The sequence below is a fragment of the Balaenoptera borealis genome, assembly GCF_965194805.1.
Source record: "Balaenoptera borealis genome assembly, chromosome: 7".
Lineage (NCBI taxonomy): Eukaryota > Metazoa > Chordata > Mammalia > Artiodactyla > Balaenopteridae > Balaenoptera > Balaenoptera borealis.
Window position 1 is genome coordinate 24,418,516 of NC_138864.1, and position 12,772 is coordinate 24,431,287.

At 41.1% G+C, this 12,772-nt stretch overlaps 1 protein-coding gene across 7 annotated transcripts in view; it reads left to right on the forward strand.

Annotated features, from left to right (window-relative positions):
• Window positions 1-12,772, forward strand: part of CCDC146 (coiled-coil domain containing 146) — a 139,445-nt gene that overhangs the window by 125,098 nt on the left and 1,575 nt on the right. For 5 of the 7 annotated variants that reach the window (XM_082399332.1, XM_082399337.1, XM_082399336.1 and 2 more), the window contains 7 exons: window positions 252-340; window positions 485-649; window positions 1,892-2,116; window positions 3,694-3,922; window positions 7,794-7,922; window positions 8,456-8,593; window positions 11,809-12,057. In XM_082399332.1, the coding sequence (XP_082255458.1) occupies window positions 252-340; window positions 485-649; window positions 1,892-2,116; window positions 3,694-3,922; window positions 7,794-7,922; window positions 8,456-8,593; window positions 11,809-12,057 (1,224 nt within the window). The remainder of the gene's footprint in view (window positions 1-251; window positions 341-484; window positions 650-1,891; window positions 2,117-3,693; window positions 3,923-7,793; window positions 7,923-8,455; window positions 8,594-11,808; window positions 12,058-12,772) is intronic. The other 2 variants (XM_082399335.1, XM_082399338.1) reach the window with 2 other exon arrangements.

A 12,772-nucleotide genomic window follows, 5' to 3' on the forward strand; every position in this document is an offset into this window, starting at 1 on the left:
TCTTTTCCTCCTCTCTCGATCTTTCTCTCCTTTGATTAACCTTCTGTCCTAGACAACGTGATTCAGTTCAGCTGGCCAGGCGATTTTCATCCCCCTCCCCCTTTCCTCTTCCCCCTGATCTGCAGGACCCAGCTGATGAAGATAGAATTGTCCTTAATGGGCAGTAATGAGATGGGTTGAGGCTGGGAGTATCCATATGCTGGTGGTGGTAGACTATTTTTAAAATTTCACTATCAATTTGTATATTTCAGCAAAAATATACCAACATTGTTAGGGAGATCAAAGCAAAGGATCTTGAAATCCGGATACACAGGAAGAAAAAACGAGAAATTCATCGGAGGTAAAAGAATTACATGAGGACTTATCTAGTTGGCTGGGGGGAAAAAAACCTATTTATTTCACAAATTTCAAAAACACTTGTAATAGATATATAAATCTTATTTTACTCAAAAAAAAAAAAAAACCAACACTTGTATTTTCACAGACTCAGAGAGTTTGCTAAACTGTATGACACTATTCGAAATGAAAGAAACAAATTTATTAACTTACTTCACAAAGCTCACCAGAAAGTCAATGAAATAAAAGAAAGGCATAAAATGTCATTAAATGAACTGGAAATTTTAAGAACTAGTGCAGTTACTCAAGAAAGGTAAGTGTTATAATAACTACTGTCCTTTCAAAAATTTCTCTTCGGAGTCATTAAGCGATAAGATACCCTGGGGATGATGAAATAGAAAATAAGTCTTTTACAAAACTAGAAAAGCCCTTGCTCACACACCCCCCTTTACAGCTGACAAGGTAAGCATCTGAATGGGATTCCTTATGCTTCTGTTTGGGGGCCATATTTAAGTGGATGGAAAACTATACTCTGTAACTATGCTCACTTCATTTTCATTTACTCATCTAGAAATAAAAGCACAAATTTGACAGTTTCCATTTAATGTTAGAAGACAATCAAATGTTTATAGACCAGCATCCCATGATTGTAGATGTGAAGCATCTAATGAGCTTATGTGAGGCAGTATGGCAGAGTGGTTAAGACAGGGGGCTTTCTAGACCCAAATCCCAGCCCTGCCACTCATTAGCTGTGTGATCTTGGGCAAGCTACCCTAGCTCTCTGGGCTCACTTTTTTTTACCCATAGAAATAGCCCTTTATATAGGACTTTTTGTTATTAAATGAATTAATCCAATGGTTGTGTTTTTAAACTTTATTCTTTACCGTGTGCCAAGATCTGGTAGACTCTTTCACCTGTATTTAGTCCCTGATCCACAGAGTCTATACAGCCTGAACTTTTTCTGGTGGCCACTATTGCCCAGTTTCCTTTTATAGAGATATTACAAAATGGTCTCTTGTGTGTGGGGTAGTGGAAAGGGGTTGGGTGGGGGTAGAGGTGTGAGGGGATTGGTATGAAAAGGCAAATCTAACATCCTAATCAGTTTCTCATCCTACATGAAAGTAAAATATCATTTACAGAGGCCATGCATTCATTCAGCATTTATTGTGATGCTATATTGAGTCAGGCACTACCTTAGGTCCAGTGGACATTGTCAGATATAACCGCCTCCGCCCTCAAGATAGCAGAGTCTCCCGGGGATGCCAGAGCAGTAAATGAATCACTTTAGTCTCTTGCTTTGATAAATCGGGGCAGCAGACGCTTGGGGCACAAAGGAAAGATGTCCTAATCCAGATAAGGGCAAATCGGAGACCTGGGAAATTACAGAAGTTCCTGAAGAGTATCATGTGATGAATATCATTACTACTATTATCATTTCAAGGGACACACTAAATCAAGAGCTACCTTGACACTGCTTGTGTTTCAGAAGTCTTTATTGTTTTTAAAGAAACTAAAGGAAATTATAATCGTACCCATTTTCCCATTATTTTTAAAGAAAGCTACAAAATTCTATGCTGAAGCATGCCAACAACATTACCATCAGAGAAAGCATGCAAAACGATGTGTGCAAAATTGTAGCAAAACTTCAGGAAATGAAAGAGAAGAAGGAAGCCCAGTTAAATAACACTGACAGACTTGCCAACATGATCACAGTGATTGAAGAGGAGATGGTGCAGCTTCGCAAAAAATACGAAAAAGCCGTTCAGCGTCGAAATGAAAGGTAAAAACCAGGAACCTGATAGGAGAGCAAAGCACCCAGAGATCCGATTTATAAATGTTGCACATTTGTCTCTAGACTTGACAGGGGATAGTGAGGGACATTTGACACTCAGGTTTCATTAGCCTTTGCAGGGCGGGGAGGGGGCTTTCCCTGAAAATAAGAAACTCTGTCCTCCTAAGAAAGACAGGCAAGAGTAGGGTTTGGCAAGTTGCTCGCTTAAGGATCAAAGTCCTTTACCGGGCTACCACTCAGGATCAGGATACCATCAAATTACTTCAGTATAATTGACATAAATAAGTCTTTGGATCTTGTATTCACTTGGGGGGCAGGTTTATTCATTAAGCCATTCACCCAGTTCATTTTCTCAGCAAGTAAGCCATTCACCCAGTTCATTTTCTCAGAGTAGCATTATTTCTCCCAGCTATAATAATATTATTAATTGATTACTACTTAACAGTTTTCCCAAGTTGCTTGTGCTCTGAGAAATCTGGCGTGTGAGATTGTAGAGCCCTGTAGTAATTACATCAGGTATTAGATTTTTTTTCATCAAACCTTGCTTGTGTGCTGTTCTGTGTAAGGCTGTGTTCTGTGTTAAGTGCTGGGCCCTGAAAGTACAAAAAGGTGGTAAAGCATCGCACCTGGCTTCTGTTGTCCAGAGAGCAAAGAAGCTCATGAGATGAGCCAGTGAATGACAAATGAAACAAAATACAGAGCTAAGATTAGCCAAATACACCCCTGTGCACACATGTTTTGAGGGAGGAGAGAGAGAGAAAGAGAAGCAATTAAGATGCACTCGGGGATAATGGATACGCACGGTGTGGGGGAAGAACTTCAGGGTGTGACGAACACCACTTTTTCAAAGGGCTGGCAGGTGTTCTCTCTGGGGAAATAAAAAAAAAAGTCCTCTTATTTGGCTCCTGGCACAAACCAAAGCATTTAGGCAGTGTGCTCCCAGGCCGTGGTCAGTTCTGGGGCTGGAATTAGAAAATTCTTACTTTGTTTCTTCCCCATAGTCTCCTCACAAGGAGGGGTCTTTCCTCTGGCATGATTACAAAGGACTGTAATCATGGGGATTTGCCTGTTTATGGGGAAATGTACATCAGAAATATTTAACTTTAAAAGAGCTTAGTGGTCCTGGCAAGTTAGATAGAACCGAATAGCTGCCAGAAACGCATTCCCTGGCCCCCTGCCTAGGTACTTCTGGCCAGCCCTCGGTTGGCAGGTCTGGCCCAGGAAGAGGGTCTGCAGAAAATCAGACTCTGGGATCACGTTGTTCATGCCTGGGGAGTGACACTCTTTGCCACCCCAGGAGGACCATTGGGACGTGCAGAGATACTGTGGCCGGCCCACAACATAGTCAGCTCAGAGCCCAGATTCTACACAACCCTCTCTCTCCCATGCCCAGAAAAATTCAAAACGTGGAGTTTAACTAGAAAGCCAGCAGTGAATATCTATTGCCTTCTGGAATCATGCAGTGTTGATGTGTATTTTGCACCCAAATCCAGAGAGAACCACAGTGACTAGTAAAACAGCGGCCTCAACATCCTCTTAGCCTCTGCCTCTCAATTTGACCATAGTGGTGTTCAACTGATAGAGCGCGAAGAGGAAGTGTGCATTTTTTATGAAAAAATAAACATCCAAGAGAAGATGAAGCTAAATGGAGAAATTGAAATACATTTCCTGGAAGAAAAGATCCGATTCCTGAAACTGAAGATTGCGGAGAAGCAAAGACAGATTCACGTGACCCGGAAATTGCTGCCAGCCAAGAGGGCTCTGGATGCTGATTTAGCAGTGCTCCAGATTCAGGTGGGAAAAGTGTTGATGACACACTTCCTGGGAACATTTGCTGCTTTTTTCTTTTTTTTTTCTCCTTTATTGCTTTGTAGGTCATATAAGTTCTTACATGTAAATCAAGCCATGCTACTCCTGGTACCTACGAGAACTCTTGAGTTAAGTGTCCTGTTTGAAAATGCCTTTGAACACTGCTCCAGGGCAGAATCTGTGCTTCAGGCATCTGAGCTACAGATTGTCTTTTTTTCCCCCATGAAGCACTTTCTGCCTTTCTTGGAATTTAGACCTTCCCAAATCTCAGCTCTAACTCAGCTGCTTCAGAGCTCAAAACTTCAGTAAGCCAAGCTTTCACTACGGCCAGCATAACTGGTTTTATTTGGTTTGTTTTTATTTTTATTTTTATTCATAATTATGTTTTTGATGCTTGCTGGAAAGATCCTGCAGACCATCTAGCTCTCTTGTTTTTGATTCTCTTTGATATTCTAGAACCAAGATTGTTGTTTCTTATTAATGGGTAATCGCATATAATCAGACTCCTTACTAACCCCTGTAGTTTCCCTGTAATTTAATAACTTGGCCTCTGACATGGCCTTTTTTAAAGTGGAATAAAGTCATAAAATTTAAACATAAAATAGCAAGTAAATAAATAAAACCATAAATATAAAGCCATTTTCTTCACATGTAATAATTATACTTTTTTCTTAATGAAAACAGAAGAAAAAAATTAAACTAAACAATTTGTGGCCTAAACTTTTTTCCATTGACTCAATGTAGCAGGAATACATTTTAACCTATAACATGTTTTCTAAAATGCCAGGTTTAGGGACTTCCCTGGTGGTCCAGCGGTTAAGACTCTGCCTTTCAATGCAGCGGTGTGGGTTCGATCCCTGGTCCGGGAACTAACATCCCATGTGCCACGGGGTGTGGCCAAAAGTTTTTAAAATAATAATAAAATGTCAGGTTTGCTTTCAGATTTTTTTCTGATTATAAAATTAAGACATACTCTGTTAATGAAGTTTTGAAAAAAAATACAAAAATTTTAAAGAAAAAAAATTCTATCCCCAACATATAATCACTATTAAAATTATCAGAAATCTGGAAGAAATCCTTCTGGTCTTTTTCTAGGTTTACAAGTAAATGGTTTTCATTAGCTCATGCTATAGACACAGTTTTGGGTCATTTTTTTTTAATTTAATCATGTCATGGGATTCACAGGACTTTATGGAACTGAATGATGGTTCTACTTTCATATTTTATGGCATTTCAACGTGTAATATGCTATACAGATGATAGGATCTTTCATTTTACACAAACATGGTAAGGTTTTGATTCCAGTGTTTGTTTCTTTAGCCATATGTTCTCCCATTCACTTCTTCAATAAGTGTAGCCCTGAATTAGAAGGATTGGCTGGAACATCCCCCAGGCCTCCCCCAGGTCTCCCCCAGAGCCTCCCCAGGATTCCTGCAGCTCTGACTCCTGCTTCCAATTAGTGGTTCCTTTGGGGGATCCGCTCATCATCTTGACACACAGAGACTGGGCCACTTCTGTGCCACTTCAGTGCACACTCGGGACTGGTTCCTCCTTCCGCCTACACCTACACAAGACCATTCATGCCAGGCCTGTGTCTGTGAACTGACTTTATTGAACAATTGGGGCACCAGTGTGAGGGGGTACATTAAAGAAATGCAAAGAACTTCAAATTAAGTATCAGACAAGTATGCCTTCCCACGCCACCACTGGGAACAGTCCCCCAGGTGTACTACCCCATGCAGCGCCCTAGCCTAGTTCCATTTCACTGGCTTGTCTTTCCATCTTTCACCCCCCATCTCCGCTCCACAGCCTTACCATCCCAGATTGTCCCCCAGGCACCCCACGCTTGTCTCACTCTGTTTTACAGAATAATTTGGCTCTCTCTAGGTCTTTCCCAGCACACACTTTCAAGGCCATCTTTGCCCATGCTATATGATCAACATGCCCAGCAGAACAAAAGGACTTTAAATCCAGTAAGATCCATGACAGAAAAAATTCACTCTGTATTATGTAAGAATTTTACTTGTGTTAATTGCAAATTAATACTTCTATTCAATAGATTAAAATAGATAAAATTAGTTCTTCTTAAAATATATATATATATATATATATACATACTTAGCATTTATTATATAAAACCAGTAATCTGGTATAAAATATGAATTCAGTTTACCCAAGAGGAAAATACTATGCATTCAATGATAGTACACCCTGCTTGGTGTGAGCATTTATCATTCTCACTGCACATGAACTGAAGCATAGAGACTATGTGTTATCATCAGCTCCCTGTTCTACCAGAGTTAGTTCTAAGCTTAAGAACAGTGGAATAGAAAGTTTCGCATTAGTCTTCAGACTGCACCTAATTATTTAATTGTATACTCAGCACTAATCACTGTGGGCCCTTTGAAGGATATGGTGTGAAATTTCAAGCTTCAAGCACATTGTTTTTGTACGTTGCCATGTAGTGCCAGATCTCTCTCATATCCTGTTATTTGCTATAGCTACAGTGTTTTGTGTTTTTTTTTCAGTCTTCCCCTTTTTTGTATCATTTTCAGAATTCTCTTAAGGTTTGCTTTTTTTTGATTGCTTGAAAGTTTTTAATCGTCCAAGGATGATCATAAGGACATATGATAATCCAAGGATTATCATAAGTCACATTTTCCTGCAATATTTTACTTGTAATAATAGCCTGTTTTTAGGGCTCCTGGAAGTCATGTGAACTGTTTTAGGACACAAGAGCACTATTTTATATCGAAAAAGGATACAGTTTTTTCTCAAAGCCCCATGGGGAAATAAGATCAATCAAGGCACCACTTTGATAAGCAAGCACCATATATTTTTTCTTATCTAATTTCCTAATTAACAAAAGGAGACATTAAATGTTGTTAATAACAAAAGAATACACATACATGGATACTTTAACTCCCTGTTAAGGGCAATTAAGTGTGGAGAGACAGGAAGAAAAAAATTATTCATGTCACCATTTGAAATTCTTTTTGTCGGGAGGAGGAGAATAAGTTTAAAAATTTAAAGTACTCTAAATATATTATCTCCTTTAATGGATCGATCCCATGAGTTTGGGACTTATTTTCCCATTTGATAGTTGAGGAAACTAAGGTTGAGAGAAGATAAATGATTTGCCTGCGATTATACAGATTCTCAGTAGAAAAGCTACAAGTGATGACTTGGTTTTCCCTGTGTTCTGCATCTCTCCCTATAAAACAGCTAAGTGTGGTTGCCACTCCTGCTTGAGGATTTCTGTATTGCTTCATCCACCTCCAAAGTCTCACTGAGTCAACAAATATAGCTGATATATAAAACATTACATTGGGTGTTTCCCAAAAAAGATACAAATAGTTCAGGCTATTCCTCACAGACTGTACGCTGTGTTGACCTAGTAATTAAGAATTTTACTCTTCTTTGGGAAGCCATTAAGCCTATTGCCAGCAAAGGGTTTTAAACTGGAGTCTAGTATGTTGTGTACCCTGCACGCTGTGCTGTCTACCTTGGCCCCTGTAACAACATGCGATAAAGGGGTCAAGTCTGTATAGTCGGAGCTCTGCAACCACACAGCATCCCGTGAGTATAACACAAAACGGGAAGCAATAAAAGGACTGGTTGTAAAGTCAGCTTTTTTTTGATGACCCAGAAGTCACTGCCTTGCTTTGCAGACTCAGTTAACAGGCATCTTCCTCACTGTACCACACGTGAGTAGAAACATTGCTTAACCACAAGTCCCAGCTGATGGGGTGTTAAGAATTCCCTTCCACCTTCGCCTGGAAAGACCCTAAAGACCTTGGGCTATGTGACTTTAAGATTTACTGAGCAAAGTTACTGTTTCTTTCTTGTTTAATAGTTTTCACAGTGTACAGACAGAATAAAAGACCTGGAGAAACAGTTTATAAATCCTGAGGGTGAGAACAGAACACGCTTCCTTCCAGGGAAAGATATGACCGAAGAAGAAATGATCAAAAAAATGGATGCGGTAAATGTCCTTTCTTAAAATAGCATCTATTAGCCCCTGTTGATCAGTGTCACAGATATCTGTGGTACAGTTTCATGTTATACAGATTTATCCCTCATTATTCTAGTCACTAATATAGTCCTTTCATTGCAATCTAGTAACAAAACCTAAGCTTGACTTTAGATGCTTGCCAAAAAAGTTAAAACCTGAGTGCTTTCAAAATGCCCATCTCTGTCTCACAGCCCATAGGAGCAATTTTGGCATCTTGAGTGGATTAATTTGTCTTCCTGATGGGAGCATATCAGAGGAATGGCAACATGGAAGCTAGAAGGAGCTGAGAGGGCCATTCTTTGCCATGGGGAGGAAGAAGTGCCACAGCTCTCGGGGGCAGGGTGTCAGGGGGTGAGGGGAAGTCTTGACTTCGTCCAGTTTAAAGAACTTCTAGAGTTATGAAGGCAAGGTGTCTTCATTAAGGGGGAAAAATAGTGCTCTAATTAGGAAAGATTTTGACTTGCATGACTTTTTTTTCCTATTGAAATTCTTTTCGACCGTAGCTGGAACTACAGCTGGCCAAGCAGGAGGAGAAGTTGCTGGAGAAGGATTTCATCTATGAACAGGTCTCCCGGCTCACGGACAGGCTCTGCAGCAAAACGCAGGCCTGCAAGCAGGACACACTGCTCTTAGCCAAGAAGGTCTGCCCAAGTCCCCGCCTCCTCTCTTCTGCCCTTCCTCCTCTATCACCTTCCATTTTCCACAGACTGCTTCATTAATTGGGGGAAGGCCTGGAGAGATTAGGCTTTATGAATAGATAAAGACAAAGAATTAAAATTTAAAATGTAAAGATGACTCTTAGAGAATTGTCCAAGATAAGTTTCAGTCTTGTTCCCTGAATGAATTCTCATTACAGTGGGAAATCCTAAACCTTTCAATGACAGTGTACAGGTTCACTTAACAGGGTACCTACTCAAATATGACAGTCATTATCTTCATACTTCATGTGCCATGTTAAGTCCTTTCTAGTTCCTTGTGAAGGGAGGGCCTCATTTATCCAGCGGTCTGCATGGGAGCTGCCTGAATCCAGAAGCAGCCAGAAGCCAGCAATGGAAGGGGACCATTAAAGAGAACAGCAGTCACACAACTCCCTGGGGTGGAGCCCCTCACCCCCACCCCGCCAAGCCTCACTAGTGAGGAAAGGCCAGTAACATGGGGCTTCCTAATTCCATAAGCTTAAAATACCAGGGCTTCTGATCCAAAGCTACAGGGTCAGGCAGGGACCGCTAGAAGCTATAGCAAGAGGAGCAGCCAGCAGGAGGGAGGCTGGTGATTCGGACGCAGCAGGACTTTGCACCATCAGGCATCAGAGGGTCTGCTGCCTGCTTGGCCTCCCCGGCCCCTTGGAGCATCCCTCTGTGACAGTCCAGGGTTTTTAGTCAGTCAGCAACAGTCACTGGAGCTGCTGAGTGCAAAAGGGAAAGGGACACATTGTGCACACCATGTAGTGTGGGGAGGCAGTTCAGAAGACGCCGTGAATAATGGTGTCACCCACTGTGGGCTCCTGGGGGCAGTGACTGTTCCTTATTCTTAGTTTCCCCAATGCCTCGCATGTGCTAAACTCTAGAAAAACGTTTGTTGAGTAAGTTAACAGTCCTGTTTTAGAAACAGTTCTGGCACACTAAACTACTGTAAATCTCAAGGCTTCTTGGCCATTTTTATTTGCCTTTACACTTCCACTAATAGACTGATGAGGCCAACAGCACCTGTGCCAATCTCAATTTACCTCATAAAATAAGAAATGTTAAGACTCCTTTAGGCTCATGAACGTTGCCTGAATTAGCATGTCCGAAGTTTCTTTAAATGTTGCCTTCCTTTATTTTGCAAAATGAATCTCCCTTTCTTTGGGGGAAGTTGGTTTTTGCTGAGGCCTGCTTGTCAAAGCTGATGGCAGAGTCCCTCCACAAGTCAACTGTTAAGCCAGAGAAACACAAATGGGAGCTGCTGAGACCGTCCACATGACCAGGAAGTTTCCAGCATTACTGAGTCCTGTCCTCATGATTTATCTCCCTTTCCGTTCCCCACTTTCCATGCTCTCTACCTGGCTTTCTTCCTCCTCCATTTAAAATAATCTCCTTAGAATAGGCAGAGCTGGAAGACAGAAAGACATTCAGATCCCAGATCTGTGATTTACCAACACTACCAAGTGACATTGAGAAAGATACATAAATGGTCTTAAAACTCAGTTTCCTGATCTGTGAAATGGGTGTGATATCAGCTAAAGTGGTGGCAAGCATCACATAGTTGAGCAGAAGTGGCCTGGCCCTTGCGGGTGTTCAACAAGGTTGCACATCTCATCTCTCATCTCTCTTAGAGAGCTTATGGCTCCTCTTACAAGTTTCCCAAATGAACAGAAAATGGGACAGCAAAGACTCAGAGGACCCAGAATAATACCATCCTTTTTTTTTGATTTATGGAGAAGGGAGGTTGGTTAGTTATACACACACTCAAGTGTGCAATGACTAATTAATAAAATTTGAGATAATGACTCATCATTGAAGCTTTGAATGCCTGTCATTTTTATTCAAATTATGCTTCCTGAAAATTAATGCAGTATAGAAGTTATAGAAATTTATATTCCCTATTCCCTTAAAGAGACAGTTTTCACATAATAATTGGTCATTATATTTTCAGAAGCATGTAAATCACCAGCAGCAACGTTTCTGTAAGCAAATGTACACACAGACCAGTATATACTCTATTAAGAGAAGAAAGTATTTTGAGGTAGGGTGCAGTTTTTGGATGCTCGTATTTGTGTCTCAATTTACCTTGGTTGAAAGGAATGAACAATTAAAAGAGACTAAGAATTTATTCATTCCTTCATTCAACAAACATTCAATTTTAATTTTGTCTCCTATATTCTAAGCAGTGGGAACCTCATGAATAAAACAAACAGTCCTTGTCCCCATGAAGACTATGTTCTTGTAGGATGACAGGCTATAACCAAATAACCAAATACATTTATATGTACTGAAAGGATATGAAGAAGTAATAAGGCAGGGTAATGTGACACTGAGTGTTGGCGGGTAGGGGGAGTCACCTCTTACTGTCTCACCAGGCTTTGGCCACACTGAAAGGCTGTGCTGTGGGCTAGAAAGCTTACAGGAACCACCAATTCCAATTTTACTTCTTTTCTGTCTTTTAAAATCAATTTTCCCACCTAGTCTTATCTTTTAATTCTTTGATAATAAATAGCTTATATGAAAAGGTAAGCACACACACACACACACACACACACACACACACACACACAACACACAACTAGGAACATTTCATTTCAAATTACTGGCCAGACTGTCCAGTTCAGCTCATGCTTGCTTATGACCTCATAATGATGCATCCTGGGAATTATGATCAATAATACAAACACAATGAAGTGTGATAGTTTCCATTAAAAATCATCACGGATGCTGGTCATCTTACTTAAGCAAGTGTATTAATAACTAATACAATTCTGTTCTACCAGATTTTTCCCCCCTGTGTAAGTGGCAAACTAATAACATGGTAAAATTAGGCCAGAACTTAGACATCAAGAATACCCTTTCCCTTGTCCTTATCACCTCTTAAAAATAGAGACACTAAACTATTCCCCTCAATACCACCCACCTGGAAATCCAGTAACTAGATGAACAGGTCTGTTTCTTCTCCCTCCTCCTTGTCCTTACTTCACAGCCAGGGTGTTGGGCTGAATCTCTGAGGTCTCCTCCAGTTCTTATTCTCTGCGAATTCCCACTTAAACTTTCCTTCCTTCAGGCAAGAATGCCCCCTACCATCAGAGACAGCCAGAAGCCTGCCATTTCCTTCAAGTCTTCATGGAATGTATACATAGGCTAAGCCTTGGGCTTTTTAATTCTAGATGAATGGCTACCAGAAAAAGATCAAAGATGCTACTGAAAAAATGATGGCTCTTGTTGCTGAGCTGTCCATGAAACAAGCTATGGCCATTGAACTCCAGAAGGAAGTGAAGGAGAAAGAAGACTTCATCCTCACTTGCAATTCCAGGATGGAAAAGGGCCTGCCCCTCAATAAAGAGATTGAGAGAGAGTGGTTGAAAGTACTTCGAGATGAAGAAATGTATGCCTTGGCCATCGCTGAAAAGTCTCGGGTAAGCTATGGCTTCTATATTGCATTTGTAAAATGTGCCGGGAAGGGCTGCTGCAGGGGTTGTCAATCCTCCCAAAATACATGAAAATGTTCTACTCTACCACACACATAGGCCCAGCAAGTCATTAGAAATAAATTTTGCTTTTTTAAGATGTTATGTAGGCAAGCAAAGTACAACGGTCCAAAGGGTCAGAATATTCCCTGGAGAACACTGGGCGGGCATCAAGTCCCACCCCACTGTCTTCTATCGTGGGCTGGTATGGTGAAGACCAGGACCTCCCATTGGCATGGCAATGACCAGGCTGGCATTGGTTTTATCCTAGGTCTCTAATCTCTATCTTTGCACCCTGGCTCAGACCATACCTTACTCTTCGATGTCCATCTGCTGTGGCCACCACAGCATATTGTGAGGCCTCAAGCATATTATGCATATTATGGTTGTCACAGGCTTCTGCAGACTCTGCACCTGGTGCAGAAGCTACGATTAGGCTTCAGTACCACCCTTCTCCCACCAAAGACCTAAGTCTATCACTGACCACCTACACACTGGGGGCTCAGTTCTTATTCCTACTCCCATGACCTTTCAATAATCTTAGAGTGGAATTAGGCATCTCTTTCTGAGGAGACTACATCCCAGGGACCTATAACTCACTCTCAGACTACAGAGCAGACATCCCCAGATCACTATTCCCTCCCTAACCCAAGAAAAAGGTGCA